The sequence below is a fragment of the Osmerus eperlanus genome, chromosome 10 (assembly GCF_963692335.1).
Source record: "Osmerus eperlanus chromosome 10, fOsmEpe2.1, whole genome shotgun sequence".
NCBI lineage: Eukaryota > Metazoa > Chordata > Actinopteri > Osmeriformes > Osmeridae > Osmerus > Osmerus eperlanus.
The window spans coordinates 12,134,768-12,162,746 of NC_085027.1; the positions used below are offsets into that span (position 1 = coordinate 12,134,768).

Sequence of the window (27,979 nt, forward strand, 5' to 3'; positions counted from 1 at the left end):
GGGTGCGTTTGTTGGCATGCTGGGTGCGTTTGTTGGCGTGCTGTGCGTTGTTGACCTCGGAGCGATCATGTGGGCACAGGGGGAAGTGCTGCTTCACCTGTGAATTCATCTCATCTCACTGAGTTCCCATTCAGTCCGTGGCACATGTGTCCAAAAGGAAAAGATATGATACTTAAAAGTACACTTACAAATTTTACGTACAAAAATGCTTATATTAAAGTTGTCAGTAAGTATGTGAATATAAAAAAATCGATTTAAGTACACTTCCAATTGTGTAGAAAAAGATACATATCATGAAAATGTATTAATCTGGAACCCTTTTTTATTTTGTATTCTTCAATTGGAAAATTAAAGGATTACAATTCATATGTTGACAATTAAGATATGTATTTATTAATTTCATAAATAAGACACAAAAACTCAACATTGTCTAAAACAGAGAGCATAGCCAGACATTTGGATCTCCTCCACTTCTCCTAGGGAGTCTGTCAGCCTGTGAAACCCTGCTTCACATTCCTCCAGAAGGGTTTCATGTAATAAATAGAGATGACTGATGGATCTAGGGTGATTTTACATGAGGTGAAAGGGAAGCTAACGTGGCTCATAAGAGATGGTTAAGTGTACATTAGAGTTAAACAAACACATCTAAACACTTGGGTTTCCTAGGGTTGGCCTCCCAGGGTCCCAGAGTAAGCCTTGTAAAGAGAGAGGACGTGTATGGTATCTTCAATCAGCTCCTCTCCAAGCCTCTTACTTCTTAGCTTCTTCTTTGATGATTTGAGCTGTAAGGTAGGTAGACAGTAAGAGTCGTGCCAGCGAGGACAGTGAGACAAGTCATGTGATCCTTTACTGTGAGACTATGGTGATCTAGTCTCAAGTTTTTCTGTAAAGTAAGACCTGATATACTGTATCATGATATATGAAAAGGGAGTTAATACTTACACTGTGAAAATCAGCATTGCATTAAAATCATCAAGTGTACAAGCTTTTTATGAAAAAAGTACAAATTGTAGTTTTCTAAAGGGTTTCAAATGCTGTTTGAAATATGACCCAATATATCCCATCTGATGCTGAGTAAATCAGCAGGCTGAATAAGCCTTAGTTGTTAGTGGGCTGGCCTGGGCCGGGCAGTGCACTGTTTCTGCTAGAGAAGGGTGACTTCAACACATTCTGGTGATCGTTCATCAGTGCATTATAGCATGAAATATGTCCTCCAGGCAATGTCTGTAAAACACCTTTTGAAGGTTTCCCCTGTGGATGGTCAGCAGATGCTATCAATCAATCACTCTAATGAAAAAATCAATCATGAACACTGTTGCATCTGAGGATGCAGTGTGGGGATCGATTCTGCTTCTGCCCATCAACCACAGGGTCCCTTCTGAAGACAGCGTTACCTATGTTTATTCCCCAGATAGAGAGTGGTTGTTTGAGGGTCTTACCTTGGACCACTGAGTGAACCTCGGGAGGAGGCACTGAGGACGACAAGGGGACAGGTGTGACAAAAGACAGTGTGGTGTGGTAGTGGGGAAGGAAGGAAGGAAGACAAGTTGGAAATAAGGTAGGAAGGAAGTGAGGAGGAAAGGAAATAAGGAGACACACTTCTGGAAGGATGGATCATGACACCAGGATCCATTCAGGAACATTGGAATGTACACTAGAATACATCTCAAGGTCCAAAAGGTGGTTAGATAATGTGATAGGCTACTGCACAAGTATGTCTGATGACAACACATCTGAAAATGAGAGGCGTTGATTTTGATGGATTCCTTTACCCATGATGTCTGATATTAAAGGGCAAGTCCATAACAAAATCAATTCCTTCCATTTCAGGTCTGATGTCTAAATCCTCATGTTTTTATCATCAGGAATCAGAAGGAAACACACAGCAATAAACATAAGTGTTACAAATATGAGTGGGGAGTGTTCATATATAAATGATATTTCCTAACATTCATATATGACTTCATATTTCATAGACACATATGCAGTAAGTGCTACTTACACGTTGAAAGGAAGATATCCGTGTCTTCATGTGTGCATGCAGGTGTGTTTGACTGCATGTGTGTGTGTATGCTCGTGTTATACTTACAGCGGACCTCCAGTTTGCACTCCACAACGTCCTCTCCACTGTCGTTGACTGCCTTGCAGATGTAGACCCCTCCGTCGAAAGTGCAGGGCTTGCGTATCTCCAGCGTCAGCACTCCCTGTTTGCTGAACATGCGGTACTTGGCCTCATTAGAGATGTCCATCTTGTTTTTGTACCAGGTGACTTTGGGCTAAGGGGAGGTTAATGAAGCACATTTTTATGTGGGTCCCTCACTGTGTTTTATGTCTGACGATGTGTATTTCTGGACCAAAAAGGGCCATTATCTCTAGACAGACAGTCATCCCACGTCTCTTCTGCTTAACGTGTCTGCCGAATAACTCAGATGGAACAGTGAAATGTAAGCCCACGCTACACACACACACACACACACACACACACACACACACACACACACACACACACACACACACACACACACACACACACACACACACACTGCCAGAGGTCTTGTCTGCATGTGAGACAACAGCTCTGGGCTCACCTTTGGGATTCCCCTGACGGAGCAGCTGAGGGTGGCGTTGTATCCTGCGATGACTGAGCGGCTAACCAGAGGGTGGGTGAACTTGGGAGCCTCGGAGAAGTCGTGCTCCTTATAGGACGGGGGCTTGTACACGATACCTGGTGAACAGACACGTTCACCTTCAGTCGGCTCAATGACCTCGGTATAACGAGAGAGGGGGAGGGGAGGGAGGGAGGGGGGGAGGGAGGGCATGTGTGAGGCTCAGGTGAGGTGTGTTGAAGACAGTCTCACCAGTCTTCTGGATGTAGGCGCTGTCCTTGGAGTCGCAGGGGTCCGGGCTCAGGCCCACCATGTTGATGGCATAAGCTCGGAACACAAAATCGTTCCCCATGATGAGGTCCGACACCACACAGTTGGTCCTGCGGTACTGCTCATACACTGTGTACCACTCCTGGGAACCAGCCACAGGGTTGAGGAAACCACAGGTGAAAACACTGAGCAGACTAAACACCACAACTACAACCCAGTCAGGTAATACTGTCATATCATCATACCTGAGAGATTAGTGTTTATTGGGAATGTGGATTGACACACCTACACACCAGTACATTCCCACACATAAGTGCATACATACACACACACACACACACACTCACCTACACCGCATATCTATAAATGTGAACTGAACACAATAACCCCCATCACTGTTATATTTAGCTAGCGGGGCATGTCTGATATTCAGTTGAGACGCATTGTTCCTGGTCACCTGATATCCTTGTATCTCCAGACTTTCCATTGTGAGATGAGGGGAAATTAATTAGGTCTTAGGACCACTCCAGTGAAACCTGAACAGGCACAGCAGACTTTTATTTAGCCGCTAACCTTGCAGCACTGGAGTACAATGGACCTGCGTCAACCCCTCAGACAGACATTTTGAGGCCAAGGCTAGGGGGCTAAGATTAGGACAGACCTTCTGTGGCCTTCTCTGGAGAGACTGGGGGGGGGGGTCACATGGCTGAAAGGAAGCAGTAACAGGCCAAATGGTTTCAACATCTATAGAGCCTTGTCTGTCTTACCTATGTTTGACCATGCCGTCCTGTCCTCAGATAGTGGACATGCATTACTCAATTATGTCTGTGTATCAGAGCTTATCTAACTTGCCTTGGCAGAGGCCATGATATGGTACCATGGAGATCCTAGCACAACTCACCTACAAAGAGCTCACCAAGGACAAAAACAGATCTTAACATTGTTTGCAAGCTCACCATAGTCTTCTTGTCAGCCTTTTGAATGGTGTAGCCAATGATTTCACAGTTGCCATTGTCTTTGGGCGGTTTCCACTCCAGAGCGACGTTAAAGCCCCAAACATCCATGATCTTCAGAGCCTCTGGTGGCCCTGGAACATCTGTGGAGGAGAATGTAGAATGTAAAACAACAAAAGCTAAGAAAATCAATGTTTCTATGTCGGTTGCCCTCTATATTGTGTGACTAAATTAGCCCCCAAGTTATTTGTGAAATGATGCTAGTTGAACTCTCTGACTGGCTACACATGTAAACATACACACAGAAGTACATATTGCACACACACCAATTATAGCGTACAAACAAACACAAATGATGCTCACCAACAATCTGGATGTTGACGCTTGCCGTGTCTTCAACATTTTCAATCTGCACCTGCAGGCTGTACTTCCCAGAATCCTTGCGTTCGGACTTGCGTATGAAGAGGATGGTGTCAGTCTCGCTGTTTCTCACGCTCACCTGTTTGGGGTCCAGGGGCTCCCCCTCCTTGAACCAGGTCACCTTGGGCTTGGGCTTCCCCTGGATACAAGGGAACAGGCAGGTAGAGGGAACCACAAGTATGTGGTTTAACACACTTGCATACCAGAAAGAGATGGATTTCCATGTCTTGAGCCTTCCCAGAGTCAGGCAAGTCAAATAACAAATTCTTGAGTTATTGCAACAAAAAAAAGTGAATCCCCAAACTGCCCTAATCCCTTAATGAGTGTTGGAATACTTGTTTTTTGGTGTATATTATCTCAATGTAGTGTGATTACTAAGGCTGGAATGTGACAGACATTTAGCTCAAGATGTGCTGCCCTCCTAGGTTTGCCCCAGTATTATTGTTTCAACACTTTATCATCACATGACCAGGGACTGTGTTGACATCCATACGTCCCTAAACTAAAACATGTGACACAGGATCCGGGTGTGTGTCATGCTAATGGAGCATGTGAAAACAGGTCTGTGTGCCTAATGTGTAGAACAGTAGCCAGTTTGGCCCAGCACCAGACTAGCTGGCGTGTGGTTTTGGGTGGCTGGTTTTCAGCAGGCCAGCTAATCGAGCCATGTGGTCAGGATCATGTCAGTCCTCAGCCTGTCAATTCCATGTGTTGCCAGGAGACCGTGACCAATCCTGACTGGATCTGTGTGTATTATTAGTCTCTGGGGAGAACCGGAGATCATGCTAACTTCTGTCAACAGATCGGAGCACAGCTCCAGTTTCAACACAGGATGAAGATGCGTGGTGTGATTAAGGTGTGGAGAGTAAAGGTTAGGTAAATATGGGCCTGCCAAAGTGGGAGGAAATGAATGGTTTGTTAGTTGCCACCAATGTATCACTCCATGTAGGCTCATTATACACTAAGAGGAAATGAAATGACAGTCTTAATGGCTGTGACAAAACCTCTTTTCACCAGTGTAGTCCAATTCACTTGGGTTCAAAAACTATTTTGCGTCATATGGCTAACCCAGTACAATAGAACAATGCCTCTACAGTGTAAATACAGAATACACCTCTCAACATATGAAAATAGTCCCTCACCTGAAAGGGTATCACTAAGTTGATGGTTTCTCCAACTCTCTTGATCAGGGTCTGTCTGAGATTACGGGGGATCCAGATTTTGGGGCGTTCTGAAAGTTCAAACAACAAACACACAGCAAAATTACATGTATTTGAATTGAATGAATCAATAAATGAAGTGAATCAATTCCACAGTGGAGATGACAGTAGGATTAATCTTGTGATTCAAGAATGAGACCACTCACCAGGATCTGTGTTGGTCAATAACTACTTTTAATGCTAATTTCATGATGGGCCCTTCACTTAGTGTAGCCTACTGGCTTGAACTCATGTTATAGGGTTAGCATTCCTGTACATTGACCAACCGAACAGACTCTGTGGGGATGTCGTTGCTGAGGACTGTGATCTAACAGGATCAAGTGTTCGTAAAGACTGCTGCCCATCCGACTCTTAACATGCTCTCGTCCTGTCAGCGAGAGGAAAGGCTGGGGGTTGAGTGTTCATCTGAGGCCTCGAAATACACTCCCCTGCTAATCTGTGACATGCTGAGGGGGACAACCGATGACCTTGTGAATGTATACGCGAGCATGTTTGTGTGTGTGTGTTCAAACATGATCTGTAACGATGCCCCTTGTTCGCTCCCTACATGGTATCAGTGTACAGGCGATCATGGTTTGGGATTTCCGACGACAGTGTTGGTAAAGCTCCCGGGGAACACACTGGGATGTATAGTGGTCAAAGAAATAGGTCTTAAATATGCCTTGTAAACATAGAAAGAAAGTCATCCGTAGAAAAGTGTGTGTGCTCACGCATGATCTCTCTGATGGTGACGGCCTGGGCCAGGGAGGCGGGGGTGCTGGGCCCAGCCATGTTGTAGGCTCTCACACGGAACTGCATCTTCTCCCCGGTGGGAAGGTCCTTGATGGTGACGGACGTCCGATCTGTCAGGCCTTCAAACGCTGGGATCCACTCATCCGCTGAGGCAAGGGACCAGGGTCAGGGGTCATACAGTCAATTCTCAGTTACTGGGTCCATTTTCTAGTTTTTGCCTACATTTGCACAAATTGATGTCTATATGGACATTATTTAATCGGTATGTCGGTGTGTATCTCTTACATTAAACCTGGGGATAGACAAGATTTACAGTGCCATAAGAAAGCTAATGATCCCCGCGTCCAGCCCACCCCAGGCCAGCCCTGGGGAGCCTGCTGTTATCGTCACTGTGCTGACGGATCCTGGCTCAGAGTCTCCAGACACCAGGGACCCCTCTGTCCTGTCTCTCTGACACTCAGTCTAGGCCTTGGTGCTGCACATAATGGACCGGCAGCACACCATGATAACACTTAGTAATAATAATAACAACTGTGTGTGTGTGTTAGCATGTGTGTGGGGGGGGCAAGGAGGCAGGGTCTGGAAGTATTTTAAAACATGCATAGCCTATCTGTGTTTTGGTCTAGGGCCGAAGCATAACTTTTAATTTGATTTACATACACTCCCAGTAGATGTAGTATGCTGGTATGGCTCTAAACCAAATCTATGTTTTGAGCAAAGCTATGACCACATTAAGCTTAGCATATATAGACTGTACTGTGCCTCAGTACTAAACCAGCTCCCATCCATCCACCCTCTAGCCACCACAGCCCTCCAGGAGCCAAGCGCCCCTGCACTCACAGCCCTCCTTGCAGTACTCGACCCCGTAGCCATCCAGCTCAGCGGAGCCCACACGGTCTGGAGTTCTCCACTTCAGCGAGATGGAGGTGTCACTGATGTCATCCACACACAGACCAATCGGCTCGCTGGTGGGAGCTAGGCAGGAGAATGTAGAAATAGAGAAATATATATAGAGAGAGAGATAGTAAGAAAAAGATGGATGGGGGGGGTTGGGGAGAGGCAGCGCAACAAAACAAAGAATTAACATAGTGCCCACAAACATCCTGTGTACTTTGTGTTCATTCTGTATGTATTCTTGTGCATTATACATTCTACATGTGTTTTCTTTCATGAAGGAACATTTTGCCAGTAAAGCTTCATTGAGGACATCAAGTTGACCTTGTCCCTGTACCAGTGTAAAACCTACTGCAGCCCTTAACCCCGGGTCAGAGCGACAAACTGCCATCCTCAAAGACGGCGCATCATTAAGTCAGTCCTGCTCAGGCGTTTACAGTCTGTCTGAAGAAGGTGACACAACAGAGCCATCCCAGCCATCTGCCACTCGGACTGTAAATCTGTTTTTTTCGGGACAATACTGGCGCCCCGTACGACATACAACACAGAGTATTTTTACACTCCATTTCTGGAGGATTTACTGCTAGCTGTCACTGAGGTGCTGGCAGCACAGGCCTGAGCTACAGACACTGTTCCTACAGGTCGACGTCATGGAGAACACAAGCTACCAGCTGCAATACAGAACCTCAACCCTGTGTGCTCCTCTTCCATGCAAGACGAGACAGGAGCTGTCCAGATACGTCAGCACTGACCTTGAGGGACTGGGACGGCTATCTGGGATACATCAGTGTTGCTATGTCCACCTCGCAGTGGCAGCGATAATCTGCCCTGCCTGTGTGTGTACTGGAACACTGAGGGGATGTAATTTAAGGTGGGTGGATAACATTTGGGCTGAGGGCCTTGGATGTAGACTCGACATCATGTGATTAGAGTTCTAAACAACCTCTGGTGCAGTGCCTCACGGGGGTACTGGTTATGTTTACATTCTGTTTATGTTTACATTCTCATATCTTAGACTGGACATTGACTTATGTTTGTGGTCTCTTCTTTATAATGTTATAAAGTAATAGCTCAATTAATTAGTTCCCTCAGTCTTTGTGTCTGGAAGCAGACATGTCACAAAGGGCTAAAATCCAACAAACACATATGTGGAATGAGCCACTATAAAGTTGAAAGACAGTAGGTTAAGAGTTACCAATGTGGCCTTGCCCCTGTAAATCCATGGTTCCCTGTCATACGTCAACCATGCAAGAAGGGAACTTTATAGGGTCAGGGGCAAAGAGGGAGACTCCAGGCTCTAGGTGGGAATAACCAATTACAGCCCAGGATAGGAGGAGATGACGAATGGGAAGCTCAGAATTTCCACAGCCCACCACTTCCTTGTAAAACTATTCTGTCTGACAACCGAAACAACATAGCGGAATTTGCTTGGAATAATCAATAAACCTTTAACAACATTTACTGGTCTGGTTGGTCTGGGAGGTTAGAGGTTAACTGCTGAGACATAAAGCTTCAGTGGCCTTGTGACCTCTCAGTGTCACACTGTACAAAACAGTATCTATGAAACTGAATCATAACTCGACCTAAACAACATGAACTCAAAGCCAAGACTTTCCATCTCTGGTATCTTAATACCATGCATGCAGATTCCCTTATCAACTATTCCCCTGTCCATGCACAGCCTACAGTAATAGCATATCTCAGAGAACATTCCCAACATCCGAGAAGTTAGCCTAGGGAGTAAATATTCAATTCAACAGAAGCCTACTGCCAACGGGTTCAGGCTCTGGTGCGGGCTCAGGTGGGGGAGCAGGAGCCAGCTCTGCTGCTGGAGCAGCTCCATCTTCGGTGGGGGGGGCCCCCTCTGCCGGAGCGGCTTCTGCCGGTGGAGCTCCGTCCTCGGGTGGTGGAGCTGGGGCAGCCTCTTCAGCTGGGGCTGGCTCGGCTGGAGCAGCTTCTGGTTCAACTACAGGTTCTGGTGCTGGTTCCTCGACTGGGGGTGGAGAAGAGGCTGCTGCCTCAGGCTCCTTGGCCTCAGCTGCCTCTCCCTCTGCTGGGGCGTCCGCTGGAGACTCCTCGGCAGCTGGCTTCTTTTCAGCCGTCTTTGGTAGCATGGGCTTGGTCATCCTGTCTGCTCACTGCGGGCACAGGCAGTCCGGATAGAAGCTGGGATGTCACCGCACTCCCCTGGGCTCTGTCTACCACACGCCTCGCTCTACCCTGTGCTCTCTCTCTCTCACTCCCTCCCCGTCTCTTTCTCTGTTGCTTTCTCTTTCTGCCTCTCTCTCTGCCTCTCTCTCTCTCTCTGTGTGTCCCTCTCTCTCTCTCCCGCCTCTGTCTGTCCTGCCTCAGTCTGGGCTCACCACGCTCAACAACAGCAGTGTCTGAGCAGTGGGCCCACAGAAGCACCTAGCCTCTCTGTGTTAAGCAGCTGGTCCCTGGCTGACTGTGTGTTAACATGCCAGTATTTATAGCAGGAAGGATGCCATGGATAGTTTCCTAATCAGCCTTCTTACAGGAGATGGCTCAGCCCATACATCTGTGGGCCTGGGTAGACCCCTGAAAGGACTAGAGGCAGAGCAGAACTGAACCTCTTGATTCCTTCAGACTCAAATTTCTGCCGTGAAGACATCTCAGGTCTTATTTTAGGAACCCAAACATCTCTCCCTCTCCTTCTTTCCCTTTCCCCCTTTTCTTTCTCTCCTCGTCTCTCCCTCCTACCCTCTCTATCTTTCCCTTTATATATCTTTATCTCTCTCGCTCATCTAAAAGCACATCCATCGTGTACGAATACCAAATGTCAGACTAGCCATGCACTGCTGAGGTCTTACAGGTTTCCACAGATTCATATTGTACCATACTGCACATACATTCATGTTCCAGATCACACCGCAATCTGTGCATAGTGAATACATTTCACATTTTAGATTAAACACTTCAATACTGAAATTAATTGCTTGAGAACCATTAGGTTATAAGTTCCGAATTAAAGAGATGTTGTATGTGTTCAGGGTCTTTCTTTTTTTTTTTTTATACAAATTATAAGAACTCACGACTTATTTCAGTATGAGGGTTTTATGATCACCAAAATGTGTGTATCACTTTTGGTAACTGGTAATAGTGATCAGTGCTATGCACTGGACTTCACCATATAGTCTGTTGAACAGTTGCCCCACAATAGATCAATGTGTGTGTGTCTTGGTGTGTGTGCATGTATGTGTTTGAACTCAGGAAGGATCACAACAAACACGACCACGCTTCGGCTCGACCAAAGGCCAAACATGATCACATGACTCCCAGTCCCCTGGAGCGATCAAAACCAGACATCAGACGACACGATGACACGACGTCCCCTGATGATGTGAGGGCAGTCCCCTGGCAGGCTGAGAGGGGCCATGGACCAGCATGACCAGGGGTCAAACCAGAAGGCCCCCCAGGGTCCCTGTCCCCCCCGGAGGACATTCCAAGAGGATAACCTCATCCATCACTGTCTCTACACTACAGCGATGTTCAGCAGTGGAGGAGAAACACCCGGCTTCACAGGCCCTCCGTTTAACAAACAACATAAACACTAATCCCAGCTGAACCGACTCTTCTGTATACAGACCTTCAGAGAGTAACAAACACTAAACATCTCGTGTTCCTCACCTAGGACAGATAGGATCTAAACCCTGCTCTTAAGATACAAGATCCCATCGTCTCAAGATACAGAACCCAGGTGTTAACACTTAACATCCTATAACAAACACCGCCATGCGGAGCTTGTGTATCCAAAATGTGGCCACCACAGTTCAGTGTATAATATTCCCTTCATATTACAATACATAAAACAAACAATATTTCATATTTTCTTTATAAAAAGATGCCGTGGGCTTGATTTATCTCAGTGGATATTCAATCCTCAAATTCTTCTCCCACTTGTGACACCATAGCACCTGTTTGCATACACATGGAGGGACAGCGTATCCGTCCCGTCTCTCTCAGAGAGATGACAGACAGTGACTGAGCGGAGCACATGGCACAGCAACATTTACACTTACATTTGTACACGTTATTCATCTAGAAAATGCTTTCATCCAAAGCAACGTCCAAATAGGAAGCACAGCAGATAATCCAGAACCAGCAATGCACAGTTCTGATAGTATTCCATTAGTTAGCGCCAAGGAACAGTCTGTATTTAAAGAGCATGTTCTGAACCCTCTGTTTCAAAGTGTCTTGGCAGAAACATGTCCAGGGCTGTACTGTAAGTATCTATTGATGCCTCTACATGACTTCCTCCGCCTGGTCCAGGAAATTTCTTCATTTAACAAGACAAAGTGCAACAAAAGCATCATCTCAACTAGTATATTATACATAGGGTGACACTCACCCACTGGTATGAAGGGCTGGGAGGCAGGGCTGTGACGGGACATGCCGATGGCGTTGACAGCATAGATGCGCATCTCATAGGCCACACCCTCGATCATCTTCTTGGCCTCAAAGGTGGTGTCGGCATAGGGGTCAAAGTTCAGCCTCATCCACCTGTAGCTCTTCTTCTTCTTCCTCTCCAGAACGTAGCCTGGCACGAGGAAGGAGGACTCTGTGATGATCTGATAGACCTGCCCTTCACTCTAAGACTTTATGCTGTTGTGTACTGCTATATGACATACGGTGGGAATATCATGGAGCTGTCAACTAGACATGCGGTTTATCACTTTGATGCTACTGTACTGTATATGCTCACCAATGATTGGCTGGCCACCATCAAAAAGAGGGGGGTCCCATTGGACGACACAGGAGTCTTCTCCAACACTGAGGATTCTGGGAGCAGGGGGGGGATCAGGTACATCTGGATGGAAACAACATCAGACATTAATAGCAAAGTACAGACTCGCTCTCCAGCAAGGTTAACACATGTAGAGGCCTAAGTAGTCTGGGAAATGTTCCCAAACATAACCTGTATCACGGAACAGCAAGCTTTTGCACAATTTTCATAACCCGTTTACCTCATGTAAATTACGAACAATCGACTGGGCAAAATCTCACCAACAACTTTGACGTTGATGTCAGCGGTGTCCTCTCCTGCAGGGTTGCGTACGATGACGGAGTAGATTCCCTCGTCCTGGCGCTCCGCTCCCTCCAGGGTGAACACACAGTGACCCTTGGTGCTCTCCACGTGGACACGGCCCTGCCCATCTGAGATCACCTGGACCAGGGAGGGACCAAGATCACAGGCTCGTTCTCCATTTTGTTTACCCTGTGTGTGTGTGTGTGTGTGCGTGCGCGTGTGTGTTTGTGTGTTGTGTGTTTAAATGACGGTGGGGGAAGGGGAAAGTCAAAACTTAAATGAAGACATTTCCTGGAGCAGGATGAGGGAGTCATGTAGAGGCATCAATAGATACTTACAGTACAGCCCTGGACATGTTTCTGCCATGACACTTTGAAACAGAGGGTTCAGAACATGCTCTTACCTGATGGACAGGGAGGCACAGGGATCACTACATGCTGCCTTCACAGTAAGTTGCATCTAATGTTTAAGTTGTTCACTTAAACTACACTTCAAAAGGTGTAAAGTTGAACACAAAACAGAAACATCTTGAGTCCCTGACCCAGCATGCTGTCAACCCAGAACACCTGCTATCCTTAACACCACCCCACCACCCCACCCCCATCAGAATGCCCCCCCCCCCCCTTCCAGTGGGATTAAGAACTGTAAAGTGATGCCGAAGTCGACGGAGTTCCGACATGCTGCTGAGGAGGACAGACGCGGTGAAGGAGAAACAACATGTGTTTAATGGCGAGCTGCGAGCGATGGTCCGGCGGGGAGGAGGTGAGGATGAGATGGGGATGAGAACGAACGTATTCAACACAGATACACAATGGAGATGTGGATGCAAAGGTGGGAACAGGACCCCTATGCTGGAGACGGCCACGGAGACATAGAGGACATCATGCGCGAGGGAGGGCGGTGGCGGTGGCGGTGGTGGGGAGGGGGGTGGGGCGGCAGTGTTTCAGAGGGTTGTGGGTGTGTCCGCCTCAGCGACCTCACTTACTTCCCCATCCTTCAGGCTCCACGTGTGCTCAGGGGCTCCTCTCTCTCCTCCCTACAGTACGTGAGCAGAGCAAAGCGGTGAAGGCAACAGAGACGGCGCTTCTCAAACGTGGCGGTCAGGCCTCCTTTTGAACAGGGGAACATATTCAGCCCCTCCTCCCATCGCCGGTTATGATCCGGTCCCTTTTCCATGGTAAGATACTTCGCTCCTTATCTTCTGTACCCTCTTCAATTGTTTAACATACCACCCCCCCACCCCCCATCCACAGTTTGAAAAAACACTGAACAACAGAAGAGGAGGCTACCGAGGGGGTCCAGGTCACACCCAGTCGCAGGTCAACAGATCTTCACAAGTAAACCTACCTCGTCAGGTGTGTCCAGACAGGCCCAGAACCTTATCGCTTAACGCTGGGTTACCGCTGGGTTACCACAACCAACACTGAGAAACCTCAGTTAGGGCATTAGTACACAGCCCACTGTGTTACTCATACTGTTACAGTGCTTAGTTACCAGCAACACTTCTCCAATGGAGATATACGGTAGGTATGTGGACAGTCAGAAGGAAGTGTGGCTGCGAGCTTGTGTGGACGTCCTTACTTGTGCGTGTGTGTGAGCGTGCGTGCGTTTGTTTGACCTTATCTGCTTTTGTCCAGATGACGGTGGGGGCTGGGTCTCCTGTGATGGGGACATCCAGCCTCAGCTTGTTCCCAGCCACCACCACGATGGTGGACTCGGCAGTGCGACCCATACAGTCCAGGTGGATCTTCGGAGGGTCTTCAGAGACACCCCAGCGTTAGAAACACAATGACACAGAAAGGTTCAGAAACATTCGCATCACAACTCTACTACTACTTATTACTTACTCCATGTATGACTGAACATTAGCACAGATTATGTCAATATATTGTTAAGGAATGTGCTAACTTTTATTTACTGGTCATTATGCATGATCTAACGTTAACTGATGTACCCCTATTGTAAAGTGTTACTCCTGAGTCTTTGACTTGCAATTTATTTTCTGTAAAAAGAGGCCGGCTTGAGAGAAGACCTACCCTGGCGAGGCACAAAGTCAATCTTGACCTCTGTGAGAGAAGAGAATATTGGATTGTGTTATCTACTTTCAATACAAACCTGTAAAACTATAAATGTCCATGTCTAAAAGCATGCAAGTGTTACCTAAGAAGTTGAGTTTGGCTGAAAGGTTGAAAGCGTAGCCCTCCGGGACGAACGTGTAATCTCCCTCATCTTCAGGTTTCACGTCATCGATGGTCAGCTTGTGGATCCTGAGGAGACAGAAACATTCTCTCCAGGGCTGACAGCAAGGCTAGCAGGGGTGGGCACCATGCAACCAGGAGCTCACATATCTCTTCCTCTCTATCTTAGTCACAGCAAATTGCAAAAATGTTGTATGTTTTTCTTTTGAACGATAATAACTATATAGGTAACTTTCTAGAACACACATTGTCCATTTATAGATAATCTCCAACAAAATCCTTAGTCTAGGATTATGCAGTTTCAAAGACTCAGACCTGGATGTTACCAGAACCATCCTCACCTGCCAATGTGTGTGATGTGTGTCCGAGCATCAGCCTTCACCTCCACACTATTCTTGTACCAGATCCCCTTCACATTCTCATCTGAGACCTCACACTTGAAGACGGCCTCATCCTTAGCCTTCACCGTGAGGTCAGCTATGCTCTGGTACACCTCTAGTTCCTTCTCTGTAAGGGTCAGAGGGCAAAGGTCAGGATCTACAAACATGCCAGTGTCTCATATCGTAATATTAGATGTTGATGTCCTGTGTATGCAGAATGTGAGAGTATGAAGTAAGTTCATTAGACATCTAGGGTTGTGTGTTTCACATGGGTCTTAGATGCACTTGCATTACTGGAGCTTCATATGGGAATGTTAAATCATCTAATCTAGACAGCACAGCAAAATGTTGGTTATCCAGGATAATATCTGTCTATCAAACCAAATTATGTGTATCTGAGTGAAAAGTATTTCCCAGACAACAGGAAGTCACAGCAGCTGAGAGAGATCACACAGTGCAATGCATAATGATCTGACTACAGACCACAGAGACCAGTACCCCCATAGTGAAGGTTACAGGTCAGGGGATTAGCTGACAGGTGTGGGGGGGGGGGGGTAAGGGAGGTAAGGGCCAGGGATAAGGGGGGTAAGGGCCAGGGTCTAGGGGGACAGAGGGAGCTTGGCCGGGAGAGGTGTTGATCCCATAGAAAGATTGGCAAATGCTAATTCTTGGCACATTTTCAGTTTCATTATAGGGCCAGATAAACTCAGCTTGGCTGAGAACAGGCTGGCATACTAAACTAATCTACACACAACAGTACACAGCATTCACACACACACACAGAGACAGACACAAACATACACACAGACATGTCCATTAATATATATACAAAGTTATAGATATTCATACAACAATGTCAAATTTCTACTTTTTAAACTGCACTTAATGTCTGACGATAAACCTAACTAAAAAGGTATTTCTGTTATAAGATGGATGAGAATGAGCCTGTTTAGATGTCAATATGATATGATCGCTGAGATCACAGCAGTGATGCTATAGGAACATTTATGGTTGTGATTTCAGTCACATAATTGTTGAAATTAACAGCCTCATAGACGTTGTAATTTCATGGTTCTTTTCCTACGTTCATTAACTGTTGCTTTTGAAAGGACGTCTTCCAACATTCCTATATCGTTGCCTGTGGGTGGAAATTAATACTTTCATGAGCTTCGCCATGTGATGATTATCGTCTATTTACATGGACTGTTGGGAAACATACATCTTATTATTTTACCTGTCGTTTTCTTCAAGACAGTTCTCCTACACAGTTAAACATCCATGTACAACATAGAACAAGCAATAACACAACAGTACACAGAAGAAAGAGAGAGTGAGAGAGAGAGAGAGAGAGAGAGAGAGAGAGAGAGAGAGAGAGAGAGAGAGAGAGAGAGAGAGAGAGAGAGAGAGAGAGAGAGAGAGAGAGACAATGAGGGTCACGTGTGCAGGCCTGTACCTTTCAGATAAAATATATGGGCCATGTCTTCTAACTTTAGCTGCCATTTGAACTTGTGTCTGCACAGTAACCTTGGCAGGGTGGCGTGTAACAATGGCATGTTTCAAGGTTAGCCAGCTAGGAGTGACAGGGCCAGGAGAGAGAGGGCACTGGTGGTGGGCGAGGGTGTGGATTGGGAACGTTTTTCTGCATTCTCCACCATAATGTGTGTTTGGCCCAGTGGTTTACTGGGGGTCTATGCGACTGTGTTTGTCCTTGGGACTGAACACTGGGCTTTATATATGTACAGCATGTGTGAATATTTTGCTGCCAGACTTTTGAATGCTCTCTTGTTGTTCAGAGGAGAGTTGATGCGGAGGCATTCAAAGTCTGGGGTGTGACCCCCCAGAAGATGACCCCTAGAGGAGGTGGCAAGTCACTGCAGGTGGAGGCCCGCGTAACATGATAGGGGGTCTGACTTAAAGTGTCGGGCTGGATTTTGCACTTACCCTGCACCAAGAGTTCAGCCACAGACTCTCCTCCATTAGTTTTAACCCTGTAGATGCCACAGTCCTCCTTCGTGGCGTCATTAATGATGAGGACGTGTTTGCGCCCATCTTTCTTGAAGCGGTACTTGAAAGACTCATCCCTGGTGAGCTCCACGCCGTCCTTCTCCCTGGACACACAAATCGGTTAGGACGCCTACATAGCTCTTCAGTCGAGGAGAGGTTTATAAACTATTTAAAATGTCTGAAGACAGTGCTTGTCTTATTGGTGAAGGGTTGTGGGGTGGCTATTGAAAGAGGTTTAATTTATATAAGGGGGGCGGGGGGGTGTAAAATGATTTTCTATTTTCAAAGGAGGGCTGACAGAAAAAGGTTGAGAAGCACTGCCAGATCCATGGAAACAGCAACCAACTGACATATACTTGTGTATCTGAAAACATCCTTTGTCACTCTTCTGGGAACATTATTTTCGTTGTGTGTCCTCAATAATTCATCGTGACTCTCTGATTCAGATGAAGGACACATAGGTGTTGACAGGCTACTTTTCATGTTGCTGATAATTTACTGCCTGTCATTGTGATCACCAGACACTGCTGTCTGTGTAAGGGACAGTCTCAAAAGGTCAGTGACCGCCTGCCTCTGCCTGTCTGCCTGTCTGCCTGTCTGCCTCTCTGCCTGTCTGCCTGTCAGTCTGCACACCAGCCTGTCAGTGTGCCTGCCTGCCTACCTGCCTGCCTGCCTCCTTGCTTATCTGCCTGCCTGCCCATGTGTCGATCTGCCAGGGGAGAACCAGGAGCAGAGCAGGCAGGAAGCCAGCCCTACAACAGACTTAAATGCCATCTACCGGACATGAGTGGAATGTACACTATGCAGCACATATGGAAAAATAAACTTAGTCTCACTATAATCTACTTTACTCTAATCTAACTCAGTCATATGTTTATATACATTAATCTAAATCAACATACATACCCCAGTTTATATATACACTGAAGGGCAGCAGTGTGTTGCTGCCACGTGTTGCTTCTCGCTAAACTGCAGTTTTTTGAACACACCACACACCTAACCTTTAGGGTCAATGCCACAGCCGACTGCTCTGTAAGGCCCTGTCTGGCATGCCCACCTTGCTGACCTCCTCTATACATACACACAGGACACAGGACGATGAGTCTGAAAAGCTCTGGACGTTGGTTTGTGGGAGGAGAGGAGGAGAGGAAGAGTGGAGGACTAACCATTTGACGAGGGCCCCCTCCTCGGACACCTCACACTCCAGCTCCACGCGCTCCCCCTTCATCACCATCTGGTCCTCCAGGTTCTTCAGGATCAGGACCGGAGGCTCTGTGGGCCACAGGCAGACGGCAAAGGTCAAGGATGTAAACAAAAGAAAAACACGACAAGTGACATGAAAACGGTTCAGATGTAGCTATATTCTTAGAACGCAAAGTAACAATCACTGCGCCGGAAACTCATGTCGGAACATAACAAAGAAAAGAGAGGGTGAAGAGGAAGGAAAAGGTGGTTAGCAGGTGTGACGGCCCTGAGGCGATGCACCTTTAACAAAGAGCTCCGTGGTGCACTTCTCCTCTCCCACCACACAGGTGTAGGCCGCATCGTCAGCCAGGGAGCAGTGGTTGATCGTGAGGTAGCGCTTGTTACCAATGCTCTCAAAGATGTATCTGGGCAAGAATGACACATTCTGTTCACTGACAAGTGAAGTCACTGGTTTAACATGTAATTCAAGTCACTGGTTTAACTGTTCAAGTGAAGCCACACAGGCTCAGTGAGACTACAGGTCATAGTTTCAGTTTGACCTGCCTGAGATAGCAAGTGGAAACCTACAGTGTCAGTATTTTTAACGAGTGGAGAAAGACCTACTTGCTGGTGGAGGGAGGTCAGGCGTGGTAAGACCATCCATGTGTTCAGCAGAGAAAGAGAAGAAAGCTGATGTTAGCATTACATTTGTTTTATTTTTGTGTTTTTACTTTTTGTATAATTGTATCTTATTTTAAGAGGCAGATTTGTATGGAACATACAGTGACAAGTGACATTTTATCTTAACTTGCCACAAAAATGTAAACATCCTGTACAGGATTGGTATACTGTATTGTTTAGAAACTTGAATAAACAGTCAGTTCACTTAGATAAGCACAATCATAGACCCTTCCCCCTTCTCCATAGTTTACCTCCCAGTTGGCTGAATCTCCTGTCCGTTCTTGAGCCATTTCACCTCTACATCAGGATTGGCTACCTCGATTTCCAGTTTAATCTTATGACCCTTCTCTACTTGGTAGGCAGGATCCAGCTTCCTCAGGAAAGCTGAGTTGCAACCAAATAAAGAAACCATCACTTAGTGAACATCACATGCCTCAACACTGCAATACAGATCAGTGGAAAAGTATAGTATTCATCTCTTGGCACAAGATGCACTCAAGCGGCCATTTTAAAAGTCGTAACGATTGGAGCATAAGTTAAAGCATTACTTAACAAAAAGTCAGTTAACACATGACTATTTAGTTCGTCTCCACACTTGCACACGGGTCCCAACACACTGTGAACTAAAGTGTCCGACCTTCACTCTTCTTCTCTTCCTTCTTCATCTTCTTCAGCCTCTTCAGCATGCCCCTCAGGTCAGTGATGCCATGCTGGAAGGCGATCTTCTCGTACTCCGAGGCCGGGGCCTTCTGCAGGATGTCCCACACGTCCACATCAGGATCTGCGTTCACGTGGATGGCCCTAGCAAAAACAAGACAAACAAGTGCGTCAACAACTAAGTCAAAAAACGTAAACAACAACGTATGTTATCTATGTAAACAAACTAGTTGGACAGTAAACCAAACCGGTGGCATTTATTCAAAAATAAGCAGTCTTACACTCCAGTATTTGCAAAGATGTCTCCAGTATTCTGATGTTCCACTCACATTTCACCTGATAATCTTCTAATAATCACACAGCATGTGATTGCAGTGTTAAGCACAGGAAGTTGAGGATCTGGGAGTTTCTTACCGAGTCGAGGCTTTTAAGAAACTGCTGCACTCATTCAGACACAGCACCCCAGAGGCAGGCACAGCATGGAGCAGACCAGACAGGTTAGTGAACACAGCAACAGTCCTTTACAATGCTTTTCATTATGAAACACACCAACAGATCCTTACGGTTCACAAGCACTCGCACACCACACCACGTATAGAAACCAAGAATAAAATGAGTCAAATACAAACAATGCAATGTAAAGTATAATTTATACGATGTTCTACAGTCATAGGTGTTGACGTAAATGAGCAATTCTTGATAAAAACAGACCTCAACTGTAAAAAAAATCTGGAATAATTATTTTTTATCATTTTTATTTTGACAAATTGTTGTATTCCTAGCTCCTTTTTTTAGAAGCAGTTACACCTCTGTCAGCATACAAGATTGGCTAAATAATGAGCATGTAAAAATATGAGCTAAAAATAATCAAGCTAAAAATATGAGCGAACAAATGTGGCAAACAATTTTCCAGAAAGGGCCTAGGGTAGGGGTGAGGAGCCTCCTGAGAGAATGTGCCCAGCAGAGAAACTATACGTCAACATTTGACAACTAAGCAAATATTCGGGATGGCATCCCATATAGTCACCACTGAGGGATGTGTAAGAGTGTATATGGGTGATAGGACAGGCAACATGACTGTCTAACTGACTGGACAGGGACTGGACAGAACAAAGACTGAGTTACATTACCTATATGACCAACCATGGATTCAGACTAGATTGTGATTATAAATGTGCAGATTCAGGTGCTGGTTATCAATATCAATTTCCTGTTTAGTTAGATGGGATCTTGTTCTATGGTGGTAGCTAGCAGGTGGTGTGACAGCGCACCCTACAGGAGTGGAGGGAGAAATCTGGCTAGGGCATAAAGGGAGTGGGGGTAGGGGTTGATAGTAAGATTGGTCCTTGTTCAGCATGCAGTGTGGTGTTAGTTATTCACCAGGCTCAGGGTGCAGTGTAATATAAGATCTGGTTAGTGGTGGAGAAGCAGGAAAACCTTTTATCATGCTGATGTCTGCACTTACTCTCTGTAGAGAGAGAGAAAGAGGAAGTGAGAGAGAGAGAGAGAGAGAGAGAGAGAGAGAGAGAGAGAGAGAGAGAGAGAGAGAGAGAGAGAGAGAGAGAGAGAGAGAGAGAGAGAGAGAGAGAGCGAGCAATGGGGGCAGGAAAGGGAGAGAAATAGAATAGTTAGGCTATGTGAGATGAACAAAATACATTTAATTTTCCAAGCTTTAAATTTCCCAAGGAGAATTCAGTGATTCCAGTGAATTACAAACCAACTGATACAAATATTTTATTCATTTTGCAACTCACCTCTTCTTGAGCAGGGCACTGAAATCTAGCTCGCCTGTGTCATCACCTCCATCTATGCTACTGTAGAAACATCAGCACACAACACAATGTCAACACCCACAACACGCACTTCTTCCTCCTAAAGCCATGTTATGACTAATGTTTTTCTTGGCGGTGACATTTCTGATTTAGCTTTCAAGTCAGGAAAATCTGATCTTGATTCAAAGACAAAATTAGCTGGATGGAAAGTCAGTAGATGGTTGAATGAATGAACGAATGAACAAATTAATGAGTGAATGAATGAATGCATCAGTGCAGTATAGATAAACTGACAAATGAACAGACAGACAGAAGCAGATGACTGTGTGGAAAGGTAGATGCTCGCCCTGTGTTTGGGTCAGGAGAAGCACAAATAGAAAACCAGCAACAACCAAGCACCCAAGGTGAACAACGGCACCTTACCACAATCACCCCTCCGGAACCTTCTCACCACAACAATCACATTAGGAGTGGGGACATCAAGGCAAGGACAGAGTCGCGGGTTCTTGTACAGTAAGAGGTACAGGCAACACATGTTTATCTCCTGTCTGTGATGTCGGGGGCCGGCGGGGGATTAGACAGGGGTGTTGGGGTTTATGTGGTCGAGTTACAACGTTCCACCGTGACTTCCTCCTCTGTCACCTCCCATCAGGCTCAGCCTGGATGTCTTAACACATCCTGCGTTTCTCAATACACTCAGACCAGGGACACAGTGAAAAACCTCACTCGGCCGGGTGTCTGTTTGTGCAGCTGCCTGCGCTGTTTAGATAGAGAGACCTAGAGGTAGATCAGAGAGAGGTTTTGAAGGACATTAGAGAGTACTGGACTGCTAAGCTTGGCTTGTTAACCTCATTCATTGTACCACAGCACCTTCAGTCAATGTTGACGCAACATCAGTCCTCAGAGCGGTCACATCCATCGAGGATGACCCCTGTGTATGTTGGGTTTAACTTCTCTTAAAGGATTTGTTTGGTCAAATCCTCTCTCTGTCTCTTTCCTCCTCATGGTCGTTCTCTCAAAACCCAGCAGAAGGAGGATACATATTGTAAAGTTCTGGTTCTGTTTGATCCAAAATGAGAGCAGAAACTATTCTAAGGAAAGGACAGTCTCTCCTGAATTCTTTTTGGGAATCAGTATCCAGAATTTGTATATGAGCCTCCAGTGTTGCAGCAAACCCCCCACTACCTTACTGATGGTCCACTTCTCTTCTGAGCAGCTGCACTCCTGATAAATTGGCATTGTCCATGTTACTCATCACAATCAACCTCCAGACTGAAGGTACTAGGTCTTGATTAAAACATACAAAATCAGGTAGAAAGGAGGGAGAGAAAGGGATTGGATTATGAAAGAAAGAAAGAAAGAAAGAGAAAGAACTAGTTTTTTCTTCAAGCTTACGTGCGTCTGAAAGCAGCCCTGATGTCGAACCCCTCAACTGTCCGGGCCTCTGAAAATATGTCAATATTTAATAGTTAAGTTAAAAAACAATTACTGTAGGGACTCTGTGAAGTATGGTGGAAAGGAAGAATTGAGCAGAGGAAGTGTAGAAGAGAGGTGTAGAGGCGATGTGGAGACACTCACCATGAACAGTAAGTTCAAAGTTACAGCTGTCAAACTTATCCCTGGAAGAGACCTCACACCTGTAGCCTCCAGCGAAGTTAGCCTTGGCTGCTATAATGTGCATCTCAAAAGTATACATCTGAAACCACAAGACCAAAATGTCCATGAGTCAGAGAAGACTGTCAATCTCTTTGCTGTTATATTCTCTTTTATTCCACTCAGCTCTATTCAGCTTGAGTCTGTCTGCTCTAATGAACTCGAAGGGCTGGAGGCCTGACCTTGGTGTTGCGGTCGTACAGCTCTTTCAGCTGAAGGTGTTTGCCAGACTTGCTGGCCAGGTCCATCCACTTGCCCTTAAACCACTTGATGGTGGGCTTCTTCAGTAGAGAGGTAGCATTCACCTTGGCCACAAAAGTGATGTTCTCACCTGAGCAGAATGAAACAGATCCATAACTATACACAGCAATATTAATCGTTGTGTGTACAATGGATTTATAATAATGTCAAGAACAAGAAGGAGGAGGATAAGAAGGAGAAAGAGCAGAAGAAATCCTTTGCAGATAAATGTGAATCACAGTTAAAAAAAGAGGAGGGGGGATCCTTCAGCAGCTGTCACTCACCCACAGTTACCTCACCAGTCTGGGGCTTCTCTGTGAAAAGGCCGGTCAGGTCCTGTCTGGTGTCTGGCAGTTGACCATCTACAGAGAGACAGGGAGAGGCTGGAGGAGAAAGAGAAGGAGAGGGAGAGGAGGAGAGGGAGAGAAGGAGAGGGATCGAATCAAGGATGTGTGAGCAGAGGGAGATGGCACATAGAAGTTGGAGGACGTGGAGAAGGGGAGAGAGAGAAGGAGAGAGCCAGGAACAGCCTCCCCAGCCTGCTGATATCTGTAGGTACTGGGGTCTCACTGTGGACCTACCCTCCACAGGGTGGGCATCCTGGGGCTGCTGGTTGGCCACAGGTGCTGGGGCCTCTGCCACCCCCTCTGACGGGGTTTCACCCGGGGCAGTGGGAGCCTCTGATGACCCTGATGAAGGTTCCCCTCCACCGTTCACTGAGGCAGGAGCCTCGACCGGGGCCTCGACCGGGGCCTCGACCAGGGCCTCGACCGGGGCAGCAGCTGGGACATCAGCTGGGGTTGCAGTGGCTGTGTCTGGGACTGCTGGCTCAGCAGCGCAGTCCTGGGGAGGTTCTGAAGACACACCAGGACAAACTTAGAGGCCTTATGGACACTGTGCAAGTTTATCCTAGGGATGGACACTATTTATGTCCCTGGAGCAGATCCAGATCAGAGACCTGGCTTTTTGGAGGGTTTCATTCACGTAGGTAACTAAAGTAATTCCCTTCATTCAACCTCTTTATCCCCTCTCACTCTCACCCTTTACTAGCTAACAAAACCTGCTCCAACCTGCTAAATACCTGCCAAATATATCCACTGAGTTCCTGTACAGGTGGCAATTTTCTCCAAGCTCAATTTCAGTGATGTTATTCTTGGCATACATACCCACTTGGCATGCTTTGATCGCCTAAATAGTTCTCTTTTATCATCTTTCAATGGGCAACCAAGTTTCCATGCAGGCAGTGTTATCAGCTTGTCAGATGCCTGTCAGGCAGCGAGGCTGAGTTCCTGCACGGAAGCGTGGAGGGAGGGTTAGTCACCAGGAAACCATCTGTTAGTGCGTCGTGTAGAAGATCACTGGGGTTTTCATGAAGTGACATTGTGAAGTGATATTTCCCCGAATTCTGGAGCCTTGTGCCTCTGTCTCTTTAAACAAGCGCTCTTTGCTCATGCACAGTCCCTCTGACAACACATCTCTCCCTGACCTCTGTCCAGCCCTCCCCCTCCTCCCCTTCCCTCACCTCCCAACCAGGCCTCCAACTTATCAGTCAGACAGCCACACCAGGGCACACTGACAGGTTGAAAGGGCAAGAGAGTGTTGCCCTGTAAGCCTGATACAGTCTCTGTTCATGAAAAAAATACTGGGTGCTCTGAGGTGCTTGGTTTTCAATGAACAAGTGTTATATCAAGTTGCTCAGTGATAATAAGTGAATATCTTGACAGATGTTCTAAAAGCTGTGAACGTGATGTGAGCAGAGTTAAGTATCGCAAATCAAAGGTAAAGTTAGCTCAGCCTTAGTCAGGGATTGCATATGTTCCTGTGTCCACTCAGGGAATGTTCCTGAGTCCAGTGCTCCTCGGTGAGGTGAATGTTAGAGACAGTGACTCCAATGCTGCAGGTTCAGCAGGTTCTCACTCCCAGCTACAGTGTGCTAGTAAGGAAGTGAAGTCTCAGGTCATCAGACATCCTCCCACCTTCTTTGGCTTTCACCTTCAGCTCAAATTTGACCTTTGACCCTCCTGCGATCACAGCGTAGCCGACACTGTCTGCCATAGTGACCGCTGGGATGGTGAGGGAGTGCTTGTTGCCCTCTGCCGTGACCACGTACTTGCCCCCGGAGGTGATGTCTTTGGCGTTGCACTGCCATCTCACCTTGGCATCGGCCTTCTCAGTCTCAACCTCAAACACTACAGAGGAGCCCTCCTCGGCCACTTGAGGTTTGGGCTTCTTGGCAAACGCTGAGACTAAAGAGGGAGGCATGGCATCACTTTATTCTGAGAAGCAACTATTGACAGACTATAGATGCTCATCTGATTTTTCACACACATGTTAGCCAGAGTGTCATGAGCCAGTTGACAGTTCCCGTCACGGCACACCAGAAGTTCACCATTAGGGGGGAAATTCTTGTCAACGTTTTCTTTTTAGTGGCCATCATAGACAATCTAAAGACACTGTATCAATATACTGACCTATAGCAACTTTGCTTGACATTAATCTCAAAAGCCTGTTGCATTCAAACAGCTTGCTGACTCCATGTGAACATAAATGTTTATTCAAGATAGGTAAACAGTTGTGCACTGCAGTGAATGTTGTGTACATGGCAAATTATGACATACATCTATATGGGTGGTATAGGGTTAGTCACTGTACAATCCAGCCTAATGTATGCTTACAATACCTACCAGCCTACTTTTTCTTTAACCCAATCAATCAGCACAATACAAATGACCTTCCCAAGTAGATGTAAGATGACCCAATGAGTGTAAATATAGAATGTATACTGGTCCCTCTAACAAATGCAACAGAGAGAGCAGAGCTCTACAGTGACCGGGCCACAGGTAGCACAGCAAAGGGATTATCTCGGCTCTATTTTGGTGTCGCTGCTAGCACCGGAGGAATGGTACGCCAGTGGCTGTCTCTGTTATCAGCCAAGTGATGACTGCTCTCTTCTCAGGTCCAACAACATACCAGGTCACTTCTCCCTGTTTCTAATCCAAATTAAAATGCTCTGATCGAGCATTTGACTTTTTGTCATTTGTAACTCTACGTCAACATTTATTGGTACCTCCAGTAGATGTATTCAGCAGGGCTACTATTATTTTATTGATTTATAGTTGTATCATTTACAACAAAACATTCAACAACTATCAAAGAACTACTAAGATAATTTTATATTCCAGAACATGATTCCAATTGAATAATAATAATACAATGTATCTGTAAGAGATAAATTCAGGGCCTTGTTGATGATAAAATTAATCATATTTTTCGCTAGCATGATGTGCTGCATTGTGTAATTTGATCCACTGAGTTGCTTATGACAAGGCCGCTTTGCTACTGAGCGAGAAAAAAATAAATGAGTGTGGAAAGTAATTTGTCCTGCTGGCATCCTGGCATGCATGTTCAGACCAGGAGCACACCCTGAGGGATGTTTACTCGGGGAGTTCAGGAGAGCTCAAAATGTTTCACCCTGGATTTAGCCTTGCATGGAGCCTCTTGGAACCTAAGGCTTCTTTGTGGAGGAATCACAAGATCATTTATACTTTGCATTTACCAAAAAACTGGCATATACAGTAGATTTCAACCAACAGCTAGTATAGCTGTGTCCATCCTCACTGTTTTGTCAACAAATGATTGCTGATAATGTACATCTGAAAACATGATAAATCTATGAGGGAAAATAGCTTTGTCAATTCATGTTGTAAAACATTCAAAAAAATAGAGAGAACCACATACAGGTCATGTACATTAAATTGTACAGTGTGGTTGTATTGCTGTTTTGTCTTGGTTGTTAGGAGACAAATCTCCTTGGCACTGTGCCCATGACCAGTCAAACTTAAATATGGTTGGGGAGTGGCACAGGATGGTGGATGGTAGGGGGTAGTAAGTTTGTCTCAAAGGTAGTTATGTTTCTAAGTTCCTCTCTCTGACAATAATATTGTCCTCTCTCTGACAATAATATTTCTAATCAGTACATGGTGTGCTACAGCAAACAGCCCACGCACAGCCAAAGCAGAACCACATAAACACTGGCTGCCATTCCCAATACTATAGAGGAGTCAAAAATCTAATGTATCAGTAATGACACAATACACATGCCAGCTGCCCTTCTCTTTGATGGGAAGACAATGACCACAACATACAATGAGGTCACCAATGTACAAACAACCCTGAATTAAAATCATTCCTACCTGCTTTTTTGACTGGCTCGGGCATCCTGGATGAGTGTGTCTCCTCTCCAGATAGCTCACTAGTTCTAAAGTCAATAGTCTCCCCTCTAGGCTTTAATACTGGGGGTCCACGGCAACCACCCCCACCCCCGCTCCCCACCCACACGTCATATTGTCTCCACCCAATCCCATGTCTGCTTGAAAATGAGATAAATGACCCTCAACTCCCCTACACACACACCCCCAAACTCCCTCCGCCCCTCCTCATCCACATCCCCTCCAGAACCTTCTGACCTCTGGCAAACCATATTTCAACCATCCCTTCTTCCAACGCCTCCGCTGCCTGACAAGCCAGCAGGGAGGAGAGAGTGAGGGAGGGAGGGAGGGACTGGAGGCAGGGGTTAAATTTAGAAGCCAAGCTCAGCTAGGCCTCTCTATCTCTCTCTATCTCTCTCTCTCTCTTAAACACACACTTGTTCTCTACAGATCTGTGCCGCTGCCCAGCCCTGTACAAGGAACAGGATCCAGGCCACTTCAAGAGAAGGCTGGAGCCTGGACGCAGGAGACAGGAGACTGGGGGTAGGAGGCAGGGGGCAGTAGGGAGGAGGTAGGGGGCAGAAGGGAGGAAGAAAGAGACAAAGCGAGGAGGTGGGTGACTGGAGGCAGGAGGCAAGATAGAGTTAGGACTTCCAGGAATCCTTTCATGTGTGACTATGGTGGCAGGTCTCCATATATTCTCTGTCCGAGTTACTAGATACCACCATATGCCACGAGAACACAATTAAACTACACAGCGAACACGCCGGTCTATCTCTTTTTCGAATAATAAAAAGTAGATTACACCAGCAGTTGTCTTTGACAACATGTATTTCACCATCTTAGTGAGCTTGGCATT

The 27,979-nt window shown here is 46.1% G+C and overlaps 1 protein-coding gene across 1 annotated transcript; it reads right to left on the reverse strand.

Annotated features, from left to right (window-relative positions):
- Window positions 1–368: 368 nt before the first annotated feature.
- mybpc3 (myosin binding protein C3) lies at window positions 369–27,246 on the reverse strand. Its single transcript, XM_062471214.1, has 35 exons — window positions 27,106–27,246; window positions 24,889–25,158; window positions 23,494–23,766; window positions 23,197–23,295; window positions 22,855–23,003; window positions 22,598–22,715; window positions 22,415–22,463; window positions 22,205–22,243; window positions 21,002–21,061; window positions 20,713–20,715; window positions 19,662–19,685; window positions 19,228–19,391; window positions 18,842–18,974; window positions 18,534–18,536; window positions 18,210–18,334; window positions 17,891–17,996; window positions 16,662–16,828; window positions 14,682–14,847; window positions 14,303–14,409; window positions 14,179–14,208; window positions 13,761–13,900; window positions 13,128–13,178; window positions 12,121–12,280; window positions 11,819–11,923; window positions 11,465–11,653; window positions 7,042–7,176; window positions 6,180–6,347; window positions 5,392–5,480; window positions 4,193–4,388; window positions 3,833–3,972; window positions 2,859–3,018; window positions 2,589–2,725; window positions 2,090–2,276; window positions 1,440–1,472; window positions 369–782 (listed from the first exon to the last, which is right to left on the reverse strand). Exons 1-35 carry the CDS (start codon window positions 27,128–27,130, stop codon window positions 751–753), a joined length of 4,032 nt encoding a protein of 1,343 aa, XP_062327198.1. The 5' UTR covers window positions 27,131–27,246; the 3' UTR covers window positions 369–750.
- Between the last annotated feature and the right edge of the window lie 733 nt (window positions 27,247–27,979).

What these genes read in the sequence shown, in the direction of transcription:
- mybpc3 (XM_062471214.1), bottom strand. Translation starts at nt 27,130, where the DNA reads ATGCCCGAGCCAGTCAAAAAAGCAG. An exon ending in CGAGCCAGTCAAAAAAGCAG is followed by an intron (nt 25,159 to 27,105) that starts GTAGGAATGATT and finishes CTCCCTCTTTAG; the next exon opens with TCTCAGCGTTTGCCAAGAAG. An exon ending in CATCAACGTCAAAGTTGTTG is followed by an intron (nt 11,924 to 12,120) that starts GTGAGATTTTGC and finishes GTTTCCATCCAG; the next exon opens with ATGTACCTGATCCCCCCCCT.